The sequence below is a fragment of the Callithrix jacchus genome, chromosome 9, assembly GCF_049354715.1.
Source record: "Callithrix jacchus isolate 240 chromosome 9, calJac240_pri, whole genome shotgun sequence".
In the NCBI taxonomy this organism is placed as follows: Eukaryota; Metazoa; Chordata; class Mammalia; order Primates; family Cebidae; genus Callithrix; species Callithrix jacchus.
The window spans coordinates 63,404,600-63,427,017 of NC_133510.1; the positions used below are offsets into that span (position 1 = coordinate 63,404,600).

The 22,418-nt window shown below is 53.0% G+C and overlaps 3 protein-coding genes across 19 annotated transcripts in view; 1 reads left to right on the top strand and 2 right to left on the bottom strand.

The window, feature by feature from the left end:
* The window catches only part of ANKRD52 (ankyrin repeat domain 52), a 21,284-nt gene extending 14,953 nt beyond the window's left edge, over positions 1–6,331 (top strand). Inside the window, exons 26-28 of one of the 2 annotated variants that reach the window (XM_035256430.3) lie at positions 5–87; positions 262–353; positions 740–6,331. In XM_035256430.3, coding sequence (XP_035112321.1) covers positions 5–87; positions 262–353; positions 740–990 — 426 coding nt within the window. In that variant the 3' untranslated portion in view covers positions 991–6,331. The remainder of the gene's footprint in view (positions 1–4; positions 88–261; positions 354–739) is intronic. The other variant, XM_054238412.2, reaches the window with a different exon arrangement.
* SLC39A5 (solute carrier family 39 member 5) lies at positions 6,292–13,681 on the bottom strand. 14 transcript variants are annotated; one of them, XM_054238415.2, is made up of 11 exons: positions 13,595–13,681; positions 11,888–12,244; positions 10,629–10,812; positions 8,823–8,916; positions 8,518–8,687; positions 8,053–8,265; positions 7,647–7,743; positions 7,393–7,557; positions 7,128–7,208; positions 6,800–6,990; positions 6,292–6,551 (listed from the first exon to the last, which is right to left on the bottom strand). In XM_054238415.2, the coding sequence occupies exons 2-11, from the start codon at positions 12,172–12,174 to the stop codon at positions 6,408–6,410; spliced, it is 1,626 nt and encodes a 541-aa protein (XP_054094390.2). In that variant the 5' UTR covers positions 12,175–12,244; positions 13,595–13,681; the 3' UTR covers positions 6,292–6,407. The 14 variants fall into 14 exon arrangements, with proteins under 14 accessions (XP_054094390.2, XP_078192514.1, XP_054094388.2 ...); XM_078336388.1 differs by having other exon boundaries at positions 8,125–8,265; positions 8,823–8,985; XM_054238413.2 differs by having other exon boundaries at positions 8,823–8,985.
* A 193-nt stretch (positions 13,682–13,874) lies between these two features.
* NABP2 (nucleic acid binding protein 2) lies at positions 13,875–22,415 on the bottom strand. Of its 3 annotated transcripts, XM_054238425.2 has the most exons (8): positions 22,251–22,415; positions 21,112–21,132; positions 19,792–19,893; positions 19,208–19,346; positions 19,017–19,088; positions 18,508–18,589; positions 18,349–18,412; positions 13,875–14,704 (listed from the first exon to the last, which is right to left on the bottom strand). In XM_054238425.2, exons 3-8 carry the CDS (start codon positions 19,868–19,870, stop codon positions 14,505–14,507), a joined length of 636 nt encoding a protein of 211 aa, XP_054094400.1. In that variant the 5' UTR covers positions 19,871–19,893; positions 21,112–21,132; positions 22,251–22,415; the 3' UTR covers positions 13,875–14,504. The 3 variants fall into 3 exon arrangements, with proteins under 3 accessions (XP_054094400.1, XP_054094399.1, XP_009002232.1); XM_054238424.2 differs by lacking the exon at positions 21,112–21,132; XM_009003984.5 differs by lacking the exons at positions 21,112–21,132; positions 22,251–22,415 and adding an exon at positions 20,286–20,339.
* Positions 22,416–22,418: the final 3 nt, after the last annotated feature.

The following is a 22,418-nucleotide window of genomic DNA, read 5'->3' on the forward strand; positions in this document are numbered from 1 at the left end:
TCAGGGCCATGAGAAATGTGCCCTCATGATCCTGGCAGAAACCCAAGACCTTGGCCTTATCAATGCTACCAACAGTGCGCTGCAGATGTGAGTACCTGGGGAAGGGGGCTCCCGGCTGGGGGAGGCTGGTGGGTGACAAAAGAGTAGCCATTGTTAAGGGGCTCTCTGGAGCCCATAGTATTCATTCAGCACCCTTGCCATGCTGTCTGGAGGTGGAAGGGCAACTTAGCATCAAGCTCCTTCTTTTTCCTTTTTTCCAAGGCCACTCCACATTGCTGCCCGGAATGGTCTAGCTTCTGTGGTGCAGGCCCTGCTGAGTCGTGGGGCCACAGTGCTGGCTGTGGATGAAGAAGGTGGGTGGGGTCCAGAGCCCCCTGCCTCTCCTGGGTTTTGGGTCAGAGACGTTCTTCAGGAGTGACTTCCTAATCTTGCTCTACATGGGATTTTCTTCCCAAGGGAACTCTTCAGAGCAGGGAGCACACCAATACTCTGGAGTCTCAGAGGGGAGCCTGTAGGGTCAGGAGGACTCCACACCCAGGCTTTGTCTCTCATGCCCACCCTTTAGCCTGCACTTAGAGAATCTGCCTGTCAGCCTTCCTGGGCCCTTGTCACCCTTGGTTTCTGCCCCTGCCGGGTATCTGCCTGCCTTGCCTTCCTCCATAGAGAAGAGACTTCAGGGCCTGGGGGAGGCTGGCTGGGATACAGGACTCTGCCTCAGTTCTCCCTGTTGGCCCTGCAGGTCACACCCCAGCACTGGCCTGTGCCCCCAACAAAGATGTGGCAGACTGCCTGGCCTTGATCCTTTCCACCATGAAGCCTTTCCCACCCAAGGACGCCGTCAGTCCTTTCAGCTTCAGCCTGCTCAAGAACTGCGGCATTGCAGCCGCCAAGACGGTGGGTGGCTGCGGCGCCCTGCCCCATGGGGCCTCCTGCCCCTACAGCCAGGAGCGGCCCGGTGCCATTGGGTTAGACGGCTGCTACTCTGAGTAGCCCCCTCCAGTGTCCCTTCCCTGCCGGTGGCTTGATATCTAATTCTATTTATTTAGAAAAAGTCTAAACATTTAGGGCACTTTAAAGGAGAACACGACTGGGTAGAGGGGGCGGAGGGGAAGAAAGCCCTGGGGAGCAGCTGCTCACCCCTTTGCCACACCATCTTGGCCTGGCAGGGGTCTGGGACTGACAGGGAGCACCCCAGGCCCTTGGTACCCCCAGGGTGACCCCTTCTGCCAAGTGTCCCAAAATGATTGCTAAATGCCTGGCTCCCCTACTCTTTGACTCCATCTCTTGGTTCCCTCTTTCTGCTGCCAGCTCCCCCCACTCTTCCCTGGGGACTCCTCTCTGTGTCCCCATTCTCCCCTGCCCCTACTGCCAGGCAGATCCCCTCTTCTTCCATACCCATCACTGCCTCCCTGCTCGGCTGGTCCCTCCATCCCCGCAGCAGTGAGAAGCCTTAATTTCTGGTACTGTGTGAGCACTCTGGGGGTGTCCCCCTCCCCCTTCAGGGGCAGCTAGAGGATGAGGGGGGAGGATATTTAGCACTGGGGCCTGGAGCTTTTTCCCCACTTTGTACCCTATCACCCCTAAAGTTCAAATGCAAAACACTTGAAGCAGCAACTACTGTACCTGGGCCCCAATCCTGCACTCTCCCCTGGCTCCTCATATGCAAATCAAGGGCTGGTTCTGCCCCCACAGCCTGCCCCTTCCCCCTTCCCTCCCACTCCTAGCCTGGCCCCTAACCACGCACTTTAACCTTGCTTCTTTCTTTTATTTTCTTTTGGGAGGGCAGAGCCTTTGGCCATTCCCGCCCTAGCTCTCCTTTCCTTGAACTTTGAGGCTTGTCATGAATTTTTAAGTAAGCGTTTTATCCTTTAGGGGAAGACACAAGTTAACTTCCTGCCCATTTCAAAACCACAGCCCTAGTATGTCCTCTGTGTTTCAGGCATGTGTTTGCATGTATATGGAGGGAGGGAACATGTTCTTCCTCCTGTGCCCCCAATCCCATAGTTTCTCTGTGCTCCCTGTCTGCCTCCACCTCCACCTTCCTTTATGTCCAAGAGTACCCACTGCCCCAGTCACTCCTGATCTGAAGCCAAAGATGGTAGGAGGGGCAGGGCCAACAAGGGACCGTGGCTACTCAGGACCCAGGCTTCCCCTCCAGGGTGAGGAAGAAGCTCTGACCTAGAGAAAGATGAATAGGTACTGGGGCTTGGTCCCTGCCTTCCCAGCAGGGAGGAGAGATGGGATTGAGCCAGGGGCTGCACTGGTAAGATTTCTAACAGTCGCATCCCAAAAGCCAAACTGGGCTGGAGTGAGGAGGGGGCAGTTTTCTCTCTAAATGTAGCATTGAATTTGGCCCTGGTCCCTTTAAGTGCTCTGTCCACCCATCTCCTAGTGCAGCGTCCTGGACAGTTGGACCCACTCCTGCAGCCCAGTGTTCCCTTCCTCACACTCAATACCTCAGCCAGGGGCCAAGACACAGAACTTGAATAGAGGTCATGCCCCCTCTGCCCCCACAGTGCATCCTTGCCCAGTTTGGCTGCCATCAGTATTGTCCCCTGAGAACTGGACAGGCTTCGTTTACGCAGTACAGGGTCTCCCCCTGGGGGGATCCTTCAGCCTCCCTCCCCTTCCCAAGTTTGCTTTACTCACAGTCTTGCCCATCTTTCAGTTGTGTCCCCTGAATGTCTTGCCACCCTTGCCAAGGGTGGGCTGAGGGGAGGGGGGCATCCCGGGGACCCCCTCCCTCCCCAGTGGATACCCTTAACCATACCTCATGCTGGTTTCCAGAAGCTTGGGGTGTTTTCCAAGTCCTTATCTTTTGATGGTCCCTTTTGATCCCCTGTCTCTCTGTGTCTTGCTTCTCCCAACCCTCAGTTCCTAAACCATTTCAAGGCTTCCAAATGACCATTATTGGTGAGAAGGATTGTGCAGCTTTCAGTTTTTATTTTTGTTTTCAAAGCCAAAGGGCCTTGTGACGCCCCTCTTGCCCACCTCCCTCCATACCATGTACTTCCCTATACGACAATCAATGTGACCTCTCTTAAGGGCTGCAGCCCCCATCCCCAACCCTGCTGGCTCTGCAAAGCTTGCCCTCTCTTCAGTTCTCTCTCCTGAAATCTTCCCATTCCACCCCCTCCCTCTCATCTTGGTGCTGGGAATTAGGTGGTGGGGGGCAAGGGGAGCTGGAAGATGGGTCCTCCCGAGAGAACTTGCGGGGTGTGAGTCGTGTTCTCCTTTCTTGACATTTGGCGATGGCGGGAAGCATCTGAATATCTGTCAGGAGCCCCGTTGTCTTGCTAGATGAGATTTCTGGGGGCTGACTGCTCCCTGCTGCCCTCAGCACACTGTCAGCAGTGCTGGGAGGTGGTGGGGAGTCCTCTGTCCCTACGTAAGTGGCTGTGAGGAAGCCTGGGGGACAAGCAGCCTCCTCTCCTTATGCCAAAGGAAACTCCACGCCCCACCCCGGACTCCCCAGCCCTAGTGTTTTTTGAAGCATTTTGACCATTCTCATGGCCACTGAATATTTATTTTAATGTTAAGATTTTTTTTTTAAACCTCTTTGACTTAAACGGGTGTGGAGAAGTAAAACAGGCAGAATGCCCCCCAATCTTCAGGGGGGATGGGGGGAACAGCGCCTTCCCTTTGTCCTCCCCCTCCCCCCTCTCCCCACCGTAGCTCTAAAGCACTTGCTTCAAGTAATAAGCACTTTTGTGAAAAGGCCTATTTTAAGCAAGGACCCTGGGAGCAACCCCAGGTCCCAGCAAAGGAAACAGAGCGAGGGCGACATAGGAGACAGGGAAACAGATGTGTGAATCAGAGGGTGAGATGGAAAGAGCCAGTTTTTAGTTTCTGATTTTTGGGGAGCTGTTTCTGGTTGGGCGGTGGCTCTGGTAGGGTCTTGTACTATCCTTCAGAAAAATGAACGGCACAAACTGTGGGTCCCAGAATGGACCAGCAGACCCGGGTCACTGCCACTGTCCACTGCGACTGATGGGCCACCTCCCCTGCCCCGTGGCCCCCTGAGCCATAGGACTGCTGAAAACCACTGAATGTACAGCCCAGGTTGGGGTGGGGAGCAGCCCCTGGGGGAGGGGGCTTCTCCTTTTGTTTGGTGCTGTGGGGGGTGGGAGAGACGAGACTGAGGGACTGCCACCCCATGTAGACATGTTCCTTGGGGTGGAGGGGCTGAGGAGGGCCTACCTCCCTCTTCAACCCCAGCCATGGCCCCTCCTCCTTCCTCACCCCTATCCGTTTTGACTGTAAGTCCAGCTCACCTTTGCCTTCAATATGTAACCAAAGGAAAACTCAATACTGTTTCCACCACTGTCTGCCCACCCGAGCACCTTCTTACTCCCTGGACCTAGAAAAGGAGAAGATGCTGGGGGTGGGGTGGATGGGGCCTGAGTGAATGGTTCTCCAGCTATACCCCAAAACCTCCTCCAGGGTCTTGGAAGGGGTCCTGAGAGGTGGGATTAGGGCCAGGCTGGTGGGGCTGAGTACGCACACTGTGTATCTTACGCACATGAGTGTTTTTGTCTAAGTGACTCCAGTGACTGCTCCAGCGGGGAGGCCCCTTCCTCCTTCCCTCTCAGCTGTTTCTCACCCCCTTCCCATACCCAGTGTTCATCCCCTACCTCCCCTTCCCACCGCAAAGGAAAATAGCCTTACAGACCCTAGCCCAGAAACCCTACTCCTGGGGCAAACCAGTATGGGCCCCCATCCCGCCTAGTTTGAACCCTATGTTGTAAGAAGGAGGGATAAAGAACAAAGCAGCCCCTTCCCCTCTCATTGTGGTGGCTCCAACCTTCCGCAGCCTTGACCCAGGTTGGGCAAGGGTGGAGGTGAGGAATCTTTGAGGACCAAACCCAGTGGTCTGGGAAGCGGGAGGTAGAGAAGGAAGGGTCTGCCTTGGGGGCTCCCTCCTCCCAACCCAACCCCTAGAGAAGCGACCAAATCCCAGAGATGGGGTGAAGCTGGGGTGGGGAGGGTCTGCTCTTTGAATTACTTGAAGGTACTGACTCCAAGGCTGCTGTTGCCCACTTAGGTGTGAGGGGGACACTGTCACTGCATTTGGGAGGGCAGAGGGTGGCGGGTAACCAGAGGATCCACCTTGGCCCTCGCCCACTCCTGCTAGGCCCTTTCCCTGGGGAATCTGGAAGCCTGATGTTGCCCCCAGGGAAGTTGGGGAGCACCTTCCCTCCCTTCTCCCCCCCTCACTCTGGGCACCCTCTCCAATTGCACTAAAGTAGCTGTTGTGCCAGTCTTCCCCCCACGGGGGGGGAGGTCTCTGCTTCCAGTCTTCTTCCCCCGCTGCCTCCACTTCCACCCCAGACAATCTCCTTGTTCCCCTTGTGTTCCTGGATAGCTCAGCTTTGTATGTGTGTTTGGGGTGGGGGTGGGTTCTGGCTGGAGTGGGTTTGGCAGGGGTTTGGGAAGGGTTAGGGGAGGATGGAGGATGAAGTCTCCTATCCCCTTCCCCAGCTCCAGGCCGCAGAAGCCTGGGAGTGAGGGTGCCTACTCTCGCTGCTGTGTGTCTTGCAGATGTGCCAAAATGGGGGTGGGTGGGAGGGGAGGGTGCCTGGCAGAGCAGCCCCCAGGGTGGCTCTCTCAAAGCAATATAGTTCCCCTGCGGGGGACAGCAAGACAGGGGAGAGGGTTGGGGTGGGGACCTGGGGGTTCCCCGTGTACAGCTGTGTATATTCAGGGGTGTTCTCTGTCTGGTACCCGCTGTGGGCATCTATGTGTGTGTGAACCTCCCCTTCCCCATGCCCTGCATGACCTGTGATGCTGCAGACACCACCATCCTGTGTGCAGGTGTGTGTTGGGGGGCACGGAGGGGCATGTTCCACGTCCTGTTGCACCCTCCACCCTGTGACCCATGTACTCGGTTGTAGGAAGTAAAGAGAACTGAGCACAATTCACTGGATTCTAGTGGAATCTTTCTCTAAGCAATTTTCCCATTCCTGCCTCCCTGCCCCGGAACCACCTGTGGTGCTAGTGTTGGGATCGGGGGTGTTTAACGCTGGTGGGCAGCAATAAGGGGCAGATGTGCCCAGATGCCTACATCCCCAGGGTGTTAAGGGCAGCAGGAAAAAGTGGGGACCTCGGTGCATTTGCCCCACCCCTCCCCTCCCTGGGCTAAAGCACAATGCTCTCCCTACAGATTAATGACCCTGCACCCTCCAGGCCCCTACTCATATTCACATCCTCCCCCAACCGGCTTCGGGTCCTCCCACCACACCCTGATTTTCTATGCTGTTTTGGTGCAAGTACAACTGTCGTAGTCATGGCTTTGGGATAGGTTCTGTTTATTAAAATCCTATTGCTCCTACTGGCCCTGTGTCCCGCCTCCATTCCTGTGGTTGGGGGGAAGTAAGGGCAACCCTGACCCCTTTCCACTGGCTCAGTCAGTCCTCAGAAGCCACAGGCAGTAGCTGCTCCTCCAGCAGGGCTATGGCGAGCATGAGGCTGCCCCCCAGCAGCAGCCCCAGCCCCTGCAGGAGCACATGGAGCGTAGGCAGGGGCTCCGGAGGACGAAGCAGGGCTGGCAGCTAAAAGAAAAGGAGGGAGGATGTCAGGATTCTGGCCTTGCCCCTGACCTCTCAACACCAGAAGGAGGGTGTCAGAAAGCATCGCCAGCCCCCGCCCAAACGCCTCAGTCCCTTGTTTCTCAGACTTGCAGGCTTGTGGTCTGATGCCCTTCCAGGAGCTGGTGGTGGAGGCGGAAGGACTACCTCCCTCTCCTCCATGCCTGCTCCCCACTACCCTTGATTTCTCTGCTCTACCCGACATCTCTCACCATGTCCACAAGGGCCACATAGAGGAAGACCCCGGCAGTGACCCCAAACACCCAGGGAGTGAGGGGGACAGGTCCCCGGCTGAGCCCCACCCCCAGGGCTGCGCCTCCCAGTCCCAGGGCTCCAGACACAAGGCTCAGCAGCAGCAGCCGCCGAAAGGACAGCCCTGACTGGAGCAGCATGGCAAAGTCACCTGTTGGAGAGAGGACAGGATGGGAGGGAGTCAACTGGGGCTGCCTCTCACCCATGCCACCCGCCAGTCTCCAAGCTGTACCCCTTAGAGCTATCTCCTCTCTGGCGTTCAACCCACCCTACTCCTGCCATTCCTACCCAATTCGTGGGGCAGCTCATGGCAGAAGACCGCTAAGGTGGTACTGAGGCCACTGGAGAAGCCATCAGAGAAGGCAGCACCTGGGGCCAGCAGGGTTGGAAGTTGTCATTCCAGAAGAAAAGTCTCCTCAGAAGCAGGCTCCTGTGTTCCGTGGTCCTCCCATCCTCTCCCCATCCTCCTGATTGCACTCTCCTAGTCCCAGCTGATAACTAGGAGCCCCTGCCTCCCTTTGGACCTGCCTCCCTCCATTCCCACCCCTCACACCTATGGCCAACCCATCAGTGAGGTTGTGTAGACCATCTCCCAGGAGGACCATCCACGTGATATCGGTGCCTCCCTGGTGCCCATGACTGTGGCCTTGGTGCCCAGGAGGGGCTGGGGCTGGTGGGTGCTGGTGGTTCTGCTCCCTCTGGCCCTGAGCCCCTGGCTCTGTGGTAAGAAGCACAAGACAGTGTTGGTGGCTGCAAGTAAGGACTGTGAGCTAGGAACCTACTCTTCAAATTTTCTCCTCTTGTCACCTCGAGCTGCCTGTAGGGGCTGAAGGGCCATCCCACTGCCATCCTCTGGGTCCAGGTTTCGTGTTTCGAAGTCCCTTCGTTTTCGCCTGCAGCATCCCTGAAATAGGAGGGCATTCCTTCTGGTGGAGGAGGCAGCAGAGCCAGGGACTAAGGGGAAGCCAGGGCACAAGCTGGGAAGATGAACACCTGGTTCCACCTCTGGCACCTGGGATGTTCTTTGGCCTCTACCTTCTTCCCAGGTTGGCACCTCCCCTCTGTTTTTTGTTGATTTGAGCTCAGGAGAGGATGAGATTTGGCCAGAAGTCTTGGGTCTGTGCTTAAGGAGTCCCTACCCACTCCCTGTTAGCCGATAGGCCCTGCACAGCAGGCAAATGTCAGAGATCCAGGAGCACACACTGCTCCTCACCTTCTGGCTTTTTGGGCCAGTTCTTGACTGGGACTCCGGTCTCAGCAGAAGGAAGAGAAGAGTATAACTCACTGGCCTGAGCCCTCGGCGCCGCAAAAGCCCCAGCATGTTCTCCAGCACAAAGAGCAGGAAGATGCCTCCAAGCACAGACAGCCCCGGGCCCAGGTCCTCCTCTGGTAGACCGCCAAGTCCTGCGTGCCACCCTTCTTGTGCCTGACAGAGAAAAGGTCAGGGCAGACCCTGGAAGCCCCTATACCTGACATCATCCCCTTCACCCATGGGCAGTGGCAAGCCTTTGCTCATATGCTCTACTAGAAGGCAGCCATGGACTGAAGCCAGGGTCTGGGAGTAGGATGTGGGAGCTGATGGAAAAGGAGAGGGGATGTCCTACAGCTGGGGACACCTTAGATCCATGGAGGCCATTTTCCACTGGGGACAGGGGTACAAGGAAGGGGTTTCACATACATGTGGCAGTAGGTGTAGGAGTGCATCCCCACAAAGAGTGCCCACGGCCAGGGCCCCCAGGAAGCCCAGCAGGGGCCGTAGTAGACGAGGTCCCAGGAGCCGCAGCAGCAGCAGGGATAGGGGAGAAGGGAGGCTGAGCAACAGGACTGCCAGGGCACTCTGAAGCAGGGCTGGGGAGAATCAGGGGCTGAAGTTAGACCAGGGCTAGAGGAGGGTTCCATACGTAAGGTGGGACCACACTGAGCCTCCTTCCTTGGCATGGGCCCCATTTCCAGGATGTCCCCCACCCACTCCTACTTGCTGACCAGTTAGTAGATCCCCTGGGGGTGCAGGGGCTGGAGCTCCTATGCAGACTCGACTGTCGATCTGATAAAGCAGGGCTGGACACAGCAGAGCAAACTGACGAGGGGTCAGAGGAACAGCAGGGCTCAGGCCAAAATTGACCAGTAGCTGGGAGCCATTCAGACACTAGGGGAGTTGAGGGTCATACATTGGAGAATCACCAGGAACTATGACTCAGATCTTTAACACCTGGCCAGGTGCAGTAGCTCACACCTGTAATCCCAGCACTTGGAAGGCCAAGGCAGGCTGATCACCTGAGGTCAGGAGTTCGAGACCAGGCCAACATGGCGAAACCCTGTCTCTACTAAAAATACAAAAATTAGCTGGGGATGGTAGTGAATACCTATAATCCTAATACTTGGGAGGCTGAGGCAGGATAATTGCTTTTACCCAGGAGGTGGAGGTTGCAGTGAGCCGAGATAGTACCATTGCACTCCAGCCTGGGTGAGAGTCAGACTCCGCCAAAAAAAAAAAAGATATTTAACACCTGTCCTTCCATTGCATAGACTCCTGGGTCTCTCTTAGGGTCCCCTTTGCTCCTACTAGCAGGTCCCGTGGGGACTGGAGCAAGGGTACTTATAATCAATGTGTATTAATTATTAGTGGATATTCAGTCCAATGCAGATACTCAATTCAGTACAAACTGGGTGCCAGTGAGCATTGTCCTCATTTCCCCCGCCAAACCCTGATCATTTCAATCATTTCTTTGATTTGATAAAGGAAGCTCCAAAACTAGAGCTCTCCATGCCAGAATCTTAAAAGGAAAAAGACCCTGACATGCTATCCAACCTCCCTGTCAACATCACTGTCCCGTGTTCATCCTGTCTCAGCTTGAATGCTTCCTGCGATGGGGCACTCACTGGACCCCCATCAGGTTAGAGCAGCTTTGTCTGCGTTCTCTGTCTTTCTGGATGAAGACAGCCATCCATTCCCTGCAGGGCTCCTCTCCAGATGACCATCCAGATTCTACCCTGGGCTGCTTCTCTACAGTCTCTGCTTTGCCAACTGTGACCCTAAACTGAGTCCTGGAGCTCTGGATATGGGTTCACCTGTTCTGATCCCAAAGGGAACATAGCTCACTATTGAAATAACATCCCCTAAGATCACAATGGGATTTTTTTTTTTTTTCGAGACAGAGTCTCACTCTGTTGCCCAGGCTGGAGTGCAGTGGCACAATCTCGGCTCACTGCAATCTCTGCCTCCTGGATTCAAGCAATTCTCCTGCCTCAGCCTCCAGAGTTGCTGGGATTATAGGCGCGCACCACCACACCTAGCTAAGTGTTTTTAGTAGAGACAGGGTTGGTCTTAAATTCCTGACCTCAGATGATTCACCTGCCTCGGCCTCCCAAAGTGCTGGGATTATAGGTGTGAGCCATTGGGCCTGGCCTTTTTTATTTTTTATTTTTTTGAGACAGAGTTTCACTCTTCTTGCCCAGGCTGCAGTGCAAATGGTGCAATCTTGGGTCACTGCAATCTCTGTCTCCCAGGTTTAATGGATTCTCTCATCTCAGCCTCTTGAGTAGCTGGGATTATAGGTGCCTGCCACCACACCTGGCTAATTTTTGTATTTTTTAGTAGAGTTGGAGTTTCACCATGTTGGCTAGGCTGGTCTCCATCTCCTGGCCTCAGGTGATCCACTCACCTCAGCCTCCCAAAGTGCTGGAATTACAGGTGTGAGTCACCCCTCCTGGCCCAACTACTGATTATTTAAATATTTCAGCCTATCTAATCCCATGGCTCCTTCCCCCTCTAGAGACCATCAGACTCACATCCTCATTCAGGTGGTCAGCCAGTGAGTGGTCCAGCAGCAGAAGCCTGTGAAAGAGGTCCAGGCCCGAGGGGGCTAGCCCACGAGGTAGGTGAGGGGCCTTTGACTCTTCCAGGTCACGCCACCCTGAGGGACCCAGAGGCATCCCTTCCCAGATATCCACACTCAGCTCAGGGTTCTGCAGCCTGGAATGGATGAGATAGCACGTCAGTCTCCCTTGTGTCCTATCAACGCACTTTGAGAGGCTCCCAGGGAGCTTAGGGGAGAAGGGGGAACTAGCCACTGGCCAGAGATCTTGGGAAGCAGAAACCATGGAATGTCATTCTTAGGAAGATCTGAGAGTTACCCATTTTCTGCCACTGGGGTGACAGAAAACAAAAGGAGGACAACGAAAGGGGCTACGAATGGCTGGGCACAGTGGCTCACGCCTGTAATCCGAGCACTTTGGGAGGCCAAGGCAGGTACGTTACCTGAGGTCAGGAATTCAAACCCTGTCTCTACTAAAATTACAAAAATTAGCTGGGTGTGGTGTTGTGTACCTCTAGTCCCAGCTACTTGGGAGGCTGAGGCAAGAGGATCATTTGAACCCGGGAGGTGGAGTTTGCAGTGAGTGAGATTGTGCCATTGCACTCCAGCCTGGGTGACGGAGTGAGACTCTGTCTAAAAAAAAAAAAAAAAAGAAAAGAAAGGGCTATGAATTTGGAGCCAAGTCAGCCAGAGACACTGAACATTGGGACTAAGAGCATGAAATGTAAGGGCTTAGAGGTTCGGAGGAGAGAATTAGAAGGCAATGGAGGGCCAGGGACATCTGTAGTCCCAGCACTTTGGAAGGCCAAGGCAGGCAGATCCCTGAGCCCAGGAGTTTGAGACTAGCTGGGCTGGGCAACATGTCAAAAACATTTTCTCTACAAAAAATTTAAAAAATTAGCCGGGCATGGTGGTGTACACCTGTGGTCCCAGCTACTTGCGACGCTGAGGTGGGAGGATGGCTTCAGCCTGGGAGGTGGAAGTTGTAGGGAGCCGTGAATGTCACTGCACTCCAGCTGGGTGACAAAGTGAGACCCCTGCCTCAACAAAACAAAACAAAACAATAGAGAAGGCAATAGAGGCATGAGAGGCCTTGAGGAGATACCAAGGAGCTGGGTTCTGAAGAATTTGTAACTCCAGGGATCTCGTAAGGAAGCCAGAACAAGGCAACTCGGGGCAAGCACTGAGAGAGCTGGGGGATTGACCCTGTCGGGTAGAGGAAGGAGTCAGTACCTGTGCGTGGAATTGTCTGCAGTTGGGGGTGCAGCCCGTCCAGTCAGAGGCCCATGCTGTCCCAGGCGAAGCCCCTGAACTCTGCCTAGCCCCAGGCTGTGGAGAAGCCTTGCCAAGCCCCGTGCAGTCAATGTCCCATTCTCGCCGTACAGGCCAAACAGCTGGGCCAGGTAGTGGCTCTGCTCCTGCTCAGCAGGGCCCAGGTTGGGGACTGAGCCCCCTACCCAGCCCAAGACGATCCACACACAGAAGCTGGCCAGCAGATGACTCACTGGGGACCCCATCATTGCAGGGGAAATGGCTCAGGGGCTCTGGTTCTGGCTCCTATTCTCCTCGAAGCATCCTGAGGACAGTGTCCTAGAAGAACAAGGATTGGGCTGGAGCTGCTGCTCTGCTCTCCAGCTCGGGGCCATGGGGAAGCCAGAGCTCCTTGTACCTGCCCCACACCGAGTCCAGCAGCAGCCCCTACTGCAGCCTTCTTCTTCCCTCCACACTGCCTCCTTCAGGAGCAGCCTCTGGCTTGCCGGTTCCTAGAGCACCTCCCTGACTCGGAGCTCTCCCCATACTTCATCCAGAGCTGACTGTCCATGCCTTGTCCCCTAAACCCCACCTCTCAACTTTGCCCCACCTCTCTATTCCCCCTCAATCCCCAGGGCCTCACCCCCACTAGCAACGTGAGAGCTGTCACCTCAGTTCCCCTATTAAGCCTTGATGTGGATATTAAGCAGTTCCTGAGTCAGGGAGGGGGAAATCCAGACTGAGCCTCCAGGTGTCCAGGTGGAACAGAGGCCACGTCACATAGAAGGCTGAGATGGACACTTACCCCCTCCTAGCCCACCTGCCTTGGGGTGGGGTCAGGGGTGGGGCCAGTGTGGGAAGGCTCACAACAGAGAGGAGTTAATGGTTGACTGGTCTCTGGGGTGGGGGTCAAAGGTCAGTCTCGGCTGGGCCTCTGAGTTGGGAGGGGCCACCCTCTGCCCTGGGAAAGCCACATGGTTAAGGAGAACCTGGGCCTAGTTTTTTTTCCTCTTTTTTTTTTTGAAATAGAGTTTCGCTCTTGTTACCCAGGCTGGAGTGCAATGGCACGATCTCGGCTCACCGCAACCTCAGCCTCCTGGGTTCAGGCAATTCTCCTGCCTCAGCCTCCTGAGTAGCTGGGATTACGGGCACGTGCCACTATGCCCAGCTAATTTTTTATTTTTAGTAGAGACGGGGTTTCACCATGTTGACCAGGATGGTCTCAATCAACCAAAGTGCTGGGATTACAGGTGTGAGCCACCGTGCCCGGTCCTTTTTTTCCTCTTAAATAATTCACCCCACTTTTAACTCAGTACCATTTTAGCCCTTTCCTGCATATACTTCCACCCTACCTACCTTAGATCTGGCACTGAATTCATCTCCAACCCCCATCCCCATATTCCTGGGAAGGTTGGACTCAGGTGTCCCTAACCTGGGGAGGAGGGGGAAGAGGCAGATGAATGCCAAGCCCAGATGCATGCATGGGAAAGAAACTGTTCTTAGCAACAGTTTCTCACCCCATGGAGAGAAAGAGCCGGAGCTCTAGGGATCAATGACCAATAAACGGGAAGCTCTGCAGGGGAGAAGAAACAGGGATCTGGGCTCCCCTCTGAAGTCTGACCTGACCTAAAATCAGGCAAGCAAAGTCTGATCGGGGTGCCCAGTCCATGGGGTTGAGGTTGGCATTACCTGATAGCAGGAGACAAGAAAGACACCCAGAGGAAGGGGGACACAACCTTCTTGCTTCCAGCTGGGGGCGCAGGCAGGCAGGCAGGCAGGCCAGCGGGCGGGCAAGGGTCACCTGCAGGGAGCAGGTGGGGGAGGGACACTACCTTAAAGGGGCAGGTCTGCTTTGCCTGGGCCTCCTTATCTGTAACCTATCTCCCTTCTAGAGACACCCCACCTTCCCAAATGCCTAGTTGCTAACTTCTTCCTTTTCCCACAAAAAGCAAAGGAGTTCAATACAGAGTAGAGTGGTAACATTTATTAGGAAAGAGAGATTTCAGTTAGACCCCCATGTCTCACACAGAAGAAATAGATGGTAACTGCCATTTCTTTTCTTTTCTTTTTGTTTTTTGAGATGTAGTTTCACTCTTGTTGCCCAGGCTGGAGTGCAATGGCACAAGCTCAGCTCACTGCAACCTCCACCTCCCGGGTTCAAGTGGTTCTCCTGCCTCAGCCTCCTGAGTAGCTGGGACTATAGGCATGAGCTACCACGCCCAGCTAATTTTGCATTTTTAGTAGAGATGGGGTTTCTTCATGTTAGTCAGGCTGGTCTCGAACTCCCGACCTCAGGTGATCCGCCTGCCTCAACCTCCCAAAATGTTGAGATTACAGGCGTGAGCCACCGTGCCCGGCTGGTAACTGCCATTTCTAAAGAGGAAAGAAAGCAGGTGGAGGGTCCTGATTCCCAGGGGACAGGTAGTTCAGCTGGACAATAGGGGAGTACAAGATTAGGGTTGATAAGGGCACTGCTCACCACCCCTCCACTGAAGTTCAGTGGCTAAAATACTGCTACACCAGCCAGCCAGCAGAAGGCTATCTTGCTCTCCAGCAGACACTTGGAATGTGGTTGGTGGCAGGAAGGAAGAATGTCATGCTATCTCTTGCTGCTCCTCCGGGTTTCTTTGCCGTTACTAACAGCGTTGCTGGAAGGGCCAGGCGGGCCTGCAGGTGTGTGGTTGGGCTGGCTTCGAGTGATTCGGGTGCTGGGCGGGTGGGAGGGAGTATGAGGGGGATGCGGGCCACCACCGGGACCTGATGGGGCACTCAGTCCATTCCCGTTCTGGCTCTCAGAGGCTAGTTGTTGGAGAAGAAACAAAGGAATTAGTTGACATAGAAGAGGGTTCCATCCAAAGACCTGCCTCCATGCCCTAAAGAGTGGCACAGTCTTCACCATGCACAACTGCACCTTAAGGCCAAGTGGACCAAATGCAATATACAGTGGGCTGCCAATATGAACCAAGCTCCAGAGAGAAGACTCACACGATCATTTTGGAAGTTGCTACATGAACCTTGGTATGATATTTTCTCTTGTATTTATCTGTCTTATTGAGAATTAGACCTAATTAGATGTTTAGTTCTAGGTTCAAGGACCTATGACAAAAATGCCCCTTTACCAAAAGTGATTGTAAAACTGAAGAAGCATGACAAGGGGAAAGGCCTGAAGTATCTGTGTTAAAATATGAGGCACTTTAAAAAAAAAAAGGTGTGTATATGTGTACCACAATGATACTGTTCATTTTAGAAAACATAGATAAGTGGTCAGGCGCAGTGACTCATCCCAGCACTTTGGGAGGCTGAGGTAGGTGGATCATGAGGTCAGAAGTTTGAGAACAGCCTGGCCAAATAGTGAAACCCCATCTCTACTAAAAATACAAAAATTAGCTGGGTGTGGTGGCGCATGCCTATAATCCCAGCTACTCAGGAAGCTGGGGCAGAAGAATCACTTGAACCCGGGAGGTGGAGGTTGCAGTGAGCCAAGATCATGCCACTGCACTCCAGCCTAGATGACAGAACAAGACTTTGTCTCAAAGAAAAAAAAAAAAAATATATATATATATATATATATATATACATAAACGCGTAAGTGAAAAGATAAGATTATTATACATAATCTTACCTGCCAAAGGTAATAAGTCACATTTTTTTTGCATATATATTTTTATTTTTTAATTTTTACTGTTTTAGAGATGAGGTCTCACTTTGTCTCCCAGGCTGGAATGCAGTGGTGTGATCATGGCTCATGCAGCCTCAAACTCCTGGCTCAAGCAATCCTGCTTCAGCCTCTCGAGTAGCTAGGACAATGGGTGTGCACCACTGCATCTGGCTTAGATTTTCTTTCTTTTTTTTTTCTTTTGAGGTGGACTCTTGCTCTGTCGCCCAGGCTGGAGTACAGTGGCTCAATCTTGGCTCACTGCAACATCTGCCTCCTAGGTTCAAGCAATTTTCCTGTCTCAGCTTCCCAGCAAAAAAATATTTTTAATAAGATACATTTGGCCAGGTGTGGTGGCTCATGCCTGTAATCCCAGCACTTTGGGAGGCCAAGGTGGGAAGATCACCTGAGGTCAGGAGTTCCCGACCAGCCTGGCCAGCATGGTGAAACTCTGTCTCTACTAAAAATATAAAACCTAGGCCAGGTGAGGTGGCTCATGCCTATAATCCCAGCACTTTGGGAAGGTGAGGCGGGTGGATCAGGAGTTCGAGACCAGCCTGGCCAACATGGTGAAACGCTGTCTACTAAAAAAACAACAATTTAGCTGGGCATGGTGGCGGGTACCTCTAATCCCAGCTACTCGGAGGCTGAAGCAGGAGAATCGCTTGAACCTGAGAGGTGGAGGTTGCAGTGAGCCAAGATCATGCTACTGCACTCTAGCCTGGGCAACAAAAGCAAAAACTCCATCTCAGTGGAAAAAAAAAAAAAAAAAAAAGCCAGGCGTGGTGGCATGTACCTATAATCCCAGATACTCAGAAGGCCAGAGAATCACTTGAACCCAGGAGGTGGAGGCTGCAGTGAGGGAGATCTTGACAGTGCACTCCAGCCTGGGCAACACAGTGAAACTCCAAAACAGTGAAACTCTGTATTAAAAAAAAAAAAAGATATATTTAAGTCTCTTTGCCCCTAATATTCCTTTGTTACATGTGGAAAAGCTGTTCTTTTTCACCTTTGAGTGACAGTGGCAAAAGGGTACCCAAGGTCTATCGTGATTGAAATAGGTTCCCAGGCCAGCTGTGGTGGCTCACATCTATAATCCCAGCACATTGGGAGGCTGAGGCAGGTAGATCACCTGAGGTCAGGAGTTTTGAGACCAGCCTGGCTAACATGGTGAAACCCTATCTCTGCTAAAAATACAAAAAATTGGCCAGGTGTTGTGGCTACTCAGGAGGCTGAGGCAGGAGAATCTCTTGAATCTGGGAGGCAGAGGTTTCAGTGAGCCGAGATCACACCACCGAACCCCAGCCTGGGTGACAGAGCTAGCCTCTGTCGAAAAAAGAAGAAAAAAAAAGGTTCCCAAATTTTTCTCTATAGGCACTTACAAAAGGTATCAAAAAAGGGTGTACTGGGCATGGTGATTCATGCCTGTTAATCCCAGGACTTTGGGAGGCCAAGGTGGGCAGATCACTTGAGGTCAAGAGTTCGAGATCAGCCTGGCCAACATGGTGAAACTCCATCTCTTTTAAAAATAGAAAATTAGGGCAGGCATGGTGGCTCACGCTTGTAATCCAGGAACTTTGGAGGCCAAGGCGGGCAGATCACCTGAGGTTGGGAATTCAAGACCAGCCTAACCAACATGGTGAAACCCCATTAAAAAAAAAATTATAATAATAATAAAAAAGAAAATTAGCCGGGCATGGTGGCACATGCTTGTAATCCCAGGTATTAGGGAGGCTGAGGCATGAGAATCGCTTGAACCCAGGAGGCAGAGGTTGCAGTGAGCTGAGATCATGCCATTGTATTCCAGCTTGGGTGACAGAATGAGACTCCTTCTCAAAAAAAAAAAAAAAAAAAAAAGCCAGGCACAGTGGCTCATGCCTATAATCTCAGCACTTTGGGAGGCCAAGGCAGGCAGATTGCCTGAGCTCAGGAGTTCCAGACCAGCCTAGCCAACATGGTGAAACCCCATCTCTACTAAAACCACAAGAATTACCCAAGTGTGGTGGCGCATGTCTGTAATCCCAGCTACTTGGGAGGCTGAGGCAGGTGAATCGCTTGAAACTGCAAGGCAGGGGTTGCAGTGAGCCAAGATCATGCCATTACACTCCAGCCTGAGCGACAAGCACGAGACTTTGTCTCAAAAAAAAAAAAAAAAAAAGAGGGGCTGGGAGAATTGAGTGAAGGCGGATATACTGAGAAAAGAGATATTTGGAAAAGGGATGAGGGAAATGCATCTTTCTTTCTTTCTTTTTTTTTTTGAGACAGTGTTCCGCTGTTGTTACCCAGACTGGAGTGCAATGGCAGGATCTCGGCTCACCGCAACCTCCGCCTCCTGGGTTCAAGCAATTCTCCTGCCTCAGCCTCCCGGGTAGCTGGGATTACAGGCACGCGCCACCATGCCCAGCTAATTTTTGTTTTTTGTTTTTTTTTTGAGATGGAGTTTCACTCTTGTTACCCCAGCTGGAGTGCAATGGCACGATCTCGGCTCACTGCAACCTCCACCTCCTGGGTTCAGGCAATTTTCCTGCCTCAGTCTCCTGAGTAGCTGGGATTACAGGCACACGCCACCATGCCCAGCTAATTTTTTGTATTTTTAGCAGAGACAGAGTTTCACCTTGTTGACCAGGATGGTCTCGATCGCTTGACCTCGTGATCGACCCGACTCGGCCTCCCAAAGTGCTGGGATTATAGGTGTGAGCCACCGCGACTGGCCTGGGAAATGCATCTTTCTAGGCTGAGGAGAGTGGGGAAGCTAGGAGGACCAGTGGATGGAAGAAAACAGATTTACCTGGAGAAGCAGCTGGAGGTCCAGTGGTAGGCTGGGAAGCTGAAGGGTTGCTGTCATTTTGCACCTGAAGGTACAGATTACATATTCAGATCCTGCTCCCTCCCATGCTTCTTGTCTTGATCTGCCCTCCTTTCCCACCATTGTAGCCACAGGACTCACCGCCTTGTTGGGTGCCTGCTGGGTGCTGTACTCTGGGTTTGGTTCACTGAAGTTAGGAACCTCAGAATAAACCATACAGAATCTGTAAGGGAAGAAAGCAGCTAAAGCCTTGGATTCATCCTCTGGGCCATTGCTGCAGGCCTCAGAAAAATCCAGATAGGTTGGGTATGGTCACTCACACCTGTAATCCTAGCACTTTGGGAGGCAGAGGCAGGAGGATCACTTGAGCCCAGGAGTTCAAGACTAGCCTGGGCAACATGGTGAAACCTCGTCTCTACAAAAAATACAAAAAATTTAGCAAGGTGTGGTGAAGCATGCCTGTAATCTCAGCTACTTGGGAGGCTGAGGTAGAAGGTTCAGCTGACCCCAGGAGGTCAGAGACTGTGTCTCAAAAAAAAAAAAAAAAATCCAGAAATAGGGCTTGGACTGCACAGCCTGTGCTACCGCAAACCTCAACTTTCCTCCTTGTGCTGGTGCTTCTTCATCCCAATCCCCAAGACCACACTTACTCTCCAATCTTCTGCAGATCACCCCCACGGCCAGTATACAGTGTCAGACAACCTTTGAAAACTGAAGCATACCTATGGGGGCGAAAAAAGCAAAATTCAGAGTAAAGAAGCGTTACAGGGACTGTTACAAGAGTGGGGTCACTCTTGATTGTTGTTGCCTTTGGAAGGCTAGAAGTTATCACCTGGCTTACCCTTTGGTGAGCCGGATAATGTCCCCAGGCTGAATCAGATTGCCGACATCGTCCCAGACGGAGATATTGATGCTGCCTGTTTTGTCCGCCACTTTGCAGGTCCGAACCTCATGCCCGTCCTTTGTCTTGGTCACTCGGCCTGAACGGAACAGATAAATCGAGGTGGGAGGACGATCAAATAAATGGGGTGGTAGTTGTCAGAAGAATGAGACGTGGATATTGGTGGGATGAGGGGAAAGGTGTACAAACAGGGCAAAGCCCAAATCCCTGAGGCATAAGGGGCTGGAATTATGGAAGGTGTGTGTGGGGGGGGCGGGGGGGTGTAGTTCAGAGGCCAGCACCATGGAGAGGGCCCTGTGTGGAAAGAGGCACATGTGGCACAGGAGGTCTAGATCTGGCAAGACTTCTATCTACCCTATACCAGACTGCAGCTTTCTGTCCCAAGGTCGAAGAGAGAGACTGGGAGTGAGGAGTGTCTTGTGGCTCGCCTTGCCATCCCCACACCAAGTTAAGAACGCAAACAGCGTTCTTCCCCTCCTGCCCCCTACCCCCATCCCGCGAACCTGCCACCCCAGTATAGACACCTGTCTCCAGCACAATGAAGATAAGGTTCAGATTCTTGAGCCCGGGCTTGATATCCTTCACAAAGGTCTCCGTCGTCATGCTGCCCGAGCCTCGGCACCCCACTGGATGGGGAATAGGGGATGAAGGCTCAACGCTTGGATCCTTTGCCCCCATGCTCCACTTCCCAAGGCCTACCTACCACATTAGGCTGGGGTCAGGCAGCCTCAACCCCTCTAACCCTTCTAAAAGATTTTAAAAGAACATCTCCGGAGGCCTCCAACGTCAAGATCAGGATTTGGGGATCTCTGGACAGGCTGCTTTGGGGCTGGAAGGACCCTTGCCGGGATGCTCTTTTAGTCTCATGCTCTGAAGTGGCGGAGCCGACGTTGACAGGGGTAGGGAACCCGGTGCAGAGCCAGGGAGTAGAATCTTACTGGCCAGACCTTCCCGAACCCTCATCCCGACAACCCGGGACTCGGTCCATCCCCTCCCCCACCCGTAGCCCACCACCCACCCAGCCAGCCGTCAGGACTGTGCACGCCGCTGAGCAGCCCGCAGGGGGAGCCACAGGCTCTGCTGCCGCCGGAAGCTGCCCGGTGGAACGCCGGGGTGCGGACATTCCCGGAAGTTTCCCCAGGCTGGCCTTCTCCGGCCAATCAGCACCGCCCGGGAGCGCCCTGCGTCGTGCCGCCTGCCTTGCCCAGCCAATCGGGATCCGAGACTCGTGCGCCGCGAAGGGGGCGAATTTCAGGTATTAAAGGAGCCTCGGAGATAGTTGGCTCTACAGGGGGAAAGATTCACCACTAGTGGGCGCAGAGGGCCCCAATTTTCCGAAACATGGCTGGGGAGAATGCTCTTAGACTCTAAGATGTTTCTTTCCAAAGAGTGATACCAGGGGAAAAGGAGCAAGGGCTTCGGAATCTGGCGGACAAAAGTTTGAATCCTGGCTCAATGCTTCACTTCTTTTCTCGACGATTTAAACATATTTAATTCCGTCAGGCGCGGTGGCTCACGCTTGTAATCCCAGCTCTTAGGGAGGTATAGAGGCTGGAGGATAGCATGAGCCCAGGAGTCCAGACCTGCCTGGGCAATATAGCGAGACCCCATTCTCCAGAAAAAGGCAAAAAGAGACAAAAATATGTAATTCCATCTTACAGATGAGAAAACGGAAGTTAAAAAGCAGTGCCTTGCACACAGTAGGCACACACGGTTTCCTCCTTTTTTATTTGCTCTTTTATATTTATTCCTGATTTGGGGTTTTCATCTTTAATGCACTACCCAGCTTGGTCAAGGTCTCTGGGAAAAGTGGCACTTACACCAGAGACAAAAGGCAGGCTCACCTTTCTTGGAAGAAATGGAACCTGCAGCATAGAGAGAAATACTTGTTAGTCCCTCTTTTTTTTGGAAACAGCCTCGCTGTGTAGCCGAGGCTGGAGTGCAGTGGTACAATCTTGACTCACTGCAACCTCTGCCTCCCTTGCTCGAGCGATCCTCCCACCACAGCCTCCCTAGTAGCTGAGACTACAGTGCGTCCCACCACTCTCGGCTAATTTTTATATTTTTTTGTAAAGACGGAGTTTTGCCATGTTGCCCAGGCTGGTATCGAACTCTGACTTCAAGCGATACGCCAACCTCGGCCTCCCAAAGTGTTGGGATTACAAGCGTGAGCCACTGCACCCGGCCATACTACTTTTATCTTACTTGATCTGAGTCCCCTCTAGAGGATGGCAGAAAAAAGGCTTGAAACTTCAGTTCCTTTTGGGACCTGTCAAATTGTCCACAAAAGATAGCTAGTTCTGTATTGTTGTGTGTAAACAAATTACATAGAGATATGTGGGTGTGTGTGGGTATGTGTATCAATGTGCACTAACATTGCTTAGCCAATGTCCAAAATAAATGCCATACTATTTAATACCAGATTAGCCTAAGAGATAATGTAATTGTAATGCCTTGGTTTGCCTAATGAATCCCTTATCTTTTCATGGAGCTCTTTAGGCTCCACATTGACTTCCCTTGGATCCCAGGTTCTCTACCACCCACACCCCAACACCATGGTGTTGTAAGCTAAGGAAATCAAACTCCAACTCAGGAAGAGGGAAATTTTCTCTCCCTTCCTTCTTAGGTGTTTCAGGGAACTCCTCAAGTGATCGAGGAGACATCGTGGATATGGGAAGAGTGCGCCTGGGAGAGAGGCAGACAACCCATTGAGCACCCCGGATCTAAGCTTTGCAGTCGGATTCCCTCACTCCCCACCCCGCAACCGCCTTGTTAACTGCAATATCCATTCCCATGACAGGCGTCAAGGGGTCACGAGGCTCTGGGATGCCGACCAGGGCTCTGGAAAAGGGAGAGGGGCTGGACCCACAGCCGGTCACGCTGCAGACCAGCCTCTCCGCAATGATCTCCCACCAATCCGCGTCAGCTCTGGGACACAAGTCACGTGATCCTTCCAAAGCGAAGCGTGGCCGGCCAGACCCACCCGTTCTTGTCGGGAAGAACACAGAGTTCTTCCTCCCAAATGGCTATATAGTCCTGACAGAGACCACAAAGACTTCCTGTCTAGAGCGGAGGCCTGGCTAGCCTTCGTCTCTCCTCGTAGGTCGCTCGTGGCTGCCCGCGTAGGGAAGGAGTTAAACAAAGAGGCGGG

Excerpts from the sequence above, each read along its gene's own strand:
- SLC39A5 (XM_054238413.2), bottom strand. The coding sequence starts at position 12,174 with ATGATGGGGTCCCCAGTGAGTCATCTGCTGGCCAGCTTCTGTGTGTGG. Across the intron at positions 10,813-11,887 it reads GCAGACAATTCCACGCACAG|GCTGCAGAACCCTGAGCTGA; the intron begins GTACTGACTCCT and ends CATCCATTCCAG. Across the intron at positions 6,552-6,799 it reads ATGTGGCCCTTGTGGACATG|CTGCCAGCCCTGCTTCGTCC; the intron begins GTGAGAGATGTC and ends CTTTTCTTTTAG.
- NABP2 (XM_054238424.2), bottom strand. The coding sequence starts at position 19,870 with ATGACGACGGAGACCTTTGTGAAGGATATCAAGCCCGGGCTCAAGAAT. Across the intron at positions 19,347-19,791 it reads CTTCATTGTGCTGGAGACAG|GCCGAGTGACCAAGACAAAG; the intron begins GTGTCTATACTG and ends TGTTCCGTTCAG. Across the intron at positions 18,413-18,507 it reads AGCAGGCACCCAACAAGGCG|GTGCAAAATGACAGCAACCC; the intron begins GTGAGTCCTGTG and ends CTGTACCTTCAG.